Below are 1,300 nucleotides of genomic sequence, written 5' to 3' on the forward strand. Positions count from 1 at the left end.
TTAAGGTTGGATAGTTTCCGGCAAATGCAAACCTTTTTTTAAACGTTTTCTCACAGGACGTATTCCACAATGCACTCCTTTTACATGTTGTCTTAATGCATCTATTATTGGAAATGCTTTATTGCAAATTCCACAACTATAAGGACGTTCCCCAGTGTGAATCATTTTATGTCGACTTAATGATGTTTTCGCTGTGAATGTTTTATTGCATATTTCACAACTATAAGGACGCACTCCGGTGTGATAAATCTCATGTAGTCTTAATGATCTTTTTGTTGTGAATGTTTCATTGCATATATTGCACTTATGGGGTCTTTCTCCAGTGTGAATTGCTTTATGTTGTTTTAAATTCTGCTTTATTTTGAATGCTTTATGACATATTTCACAACTGTAAGGAAGTTCTACAGTGTGAATCATTTCATGCTCTTTTATATGACACTTTATTTTGAATGTTTTATTGCATATTTTGCAACTAAAAGGTCCTTCAGTATGCTTTGATGACTGATGTGTTCCAGTATGAATCTTTTTATGTGTGTTTAATGATGTCCTTCTTGAAAATGTTTTTTTGCATATTTTACATTCATGTCTTTCCTCAGTGTGAACAACTTCATGTTGTTTTAAATATCGTTTTGTTGCAAATGTTTTATGACACATTTCACAACTGTAAGGACGTTCTCCAGAGTGGACTTTTTTATGTTCGCTTAAATTTCCACTAAATGTGAATGTTTTATTGCATACTTTACATTTGTAAGGTCCTTTTTTAGTAAAAATAATAGCTTTATGTTCATTTAATGATGCTTTTGTTTGATGATTATCGCTAAAATTACTTAAATTACTGATTTCTTCAATAAATATGTAAGATTTTTCATCTAAACTTGTATTAGTTGCAGCATCATGCCCATTGATTTTTTCTTGCTTCATTTCCTCATCAATCGTAACCTCAGATTTTAGAAATTGCTGAGGCATATTTCATCATTCTCCATACTCATATGTGATGTGCATTCATAATCATCAAATTCTTGTTTCACTTGAAAATCTTGCTCATCGATCCTTTCTTGCTTTATATCCTCATCAACAGTAACCTCTGATTTTAGAAATTGCTGTAGACAAATTTCATCATTCTCCATACAAATACTTGTGGTGTTTTCATAATCATCTAAATCTTGTTTAACTCGAGAATATTCGATCGGTTCAATTTTAATTGTTGTGGTTGAATTTGTTTCTTCAGACATTTTTGACGTTTGAAGGTTATTGTAAAGATGTCTGCTTAAAAGTCGAAAAGCCTTTTAATTTATGCGTT

At 31.3% G+C, this 1,300-nt stretch overlaps 1 protein-coding gene across 1 annotated transcript; it reads right to left on the minus strand.

Annotated features, from left to right (window-relative positions):
• LOC113391132 (zinc finger protein 525-like) lies at positions 1 to 921 on the minus strand. The gene has a single exon (XM_026627095.1). The coding sequence runs from the start codon at positions 919 to 921 to the stop codon at positions 1 to 3; it is 921 nt and encodes a 306-aa protein (XP_026482880.1).
• Between the last annotated feature and the right edge of the window lie 379 nt (positions 922 to 1,300).

This window comes from Ctenocephalides felis, unplaced genomic scaffold (genome assembly GCF_003426905.1).
Source record: "Ctenocephalides felis isolate EL2017-DRISC unplaced genomic scaffold, ASM342690v1 CF-g0.4_SCAFFOLD_00845, whole genome shotgun sequence".
In the NCBI taxonomy this organism is placed as follows: Eukaryota; Metazoa; Arthropoda; class Insecta; order Siphonaptera; family Pulicidae; genus Ctenocephalides; species Ctenocephalides felis.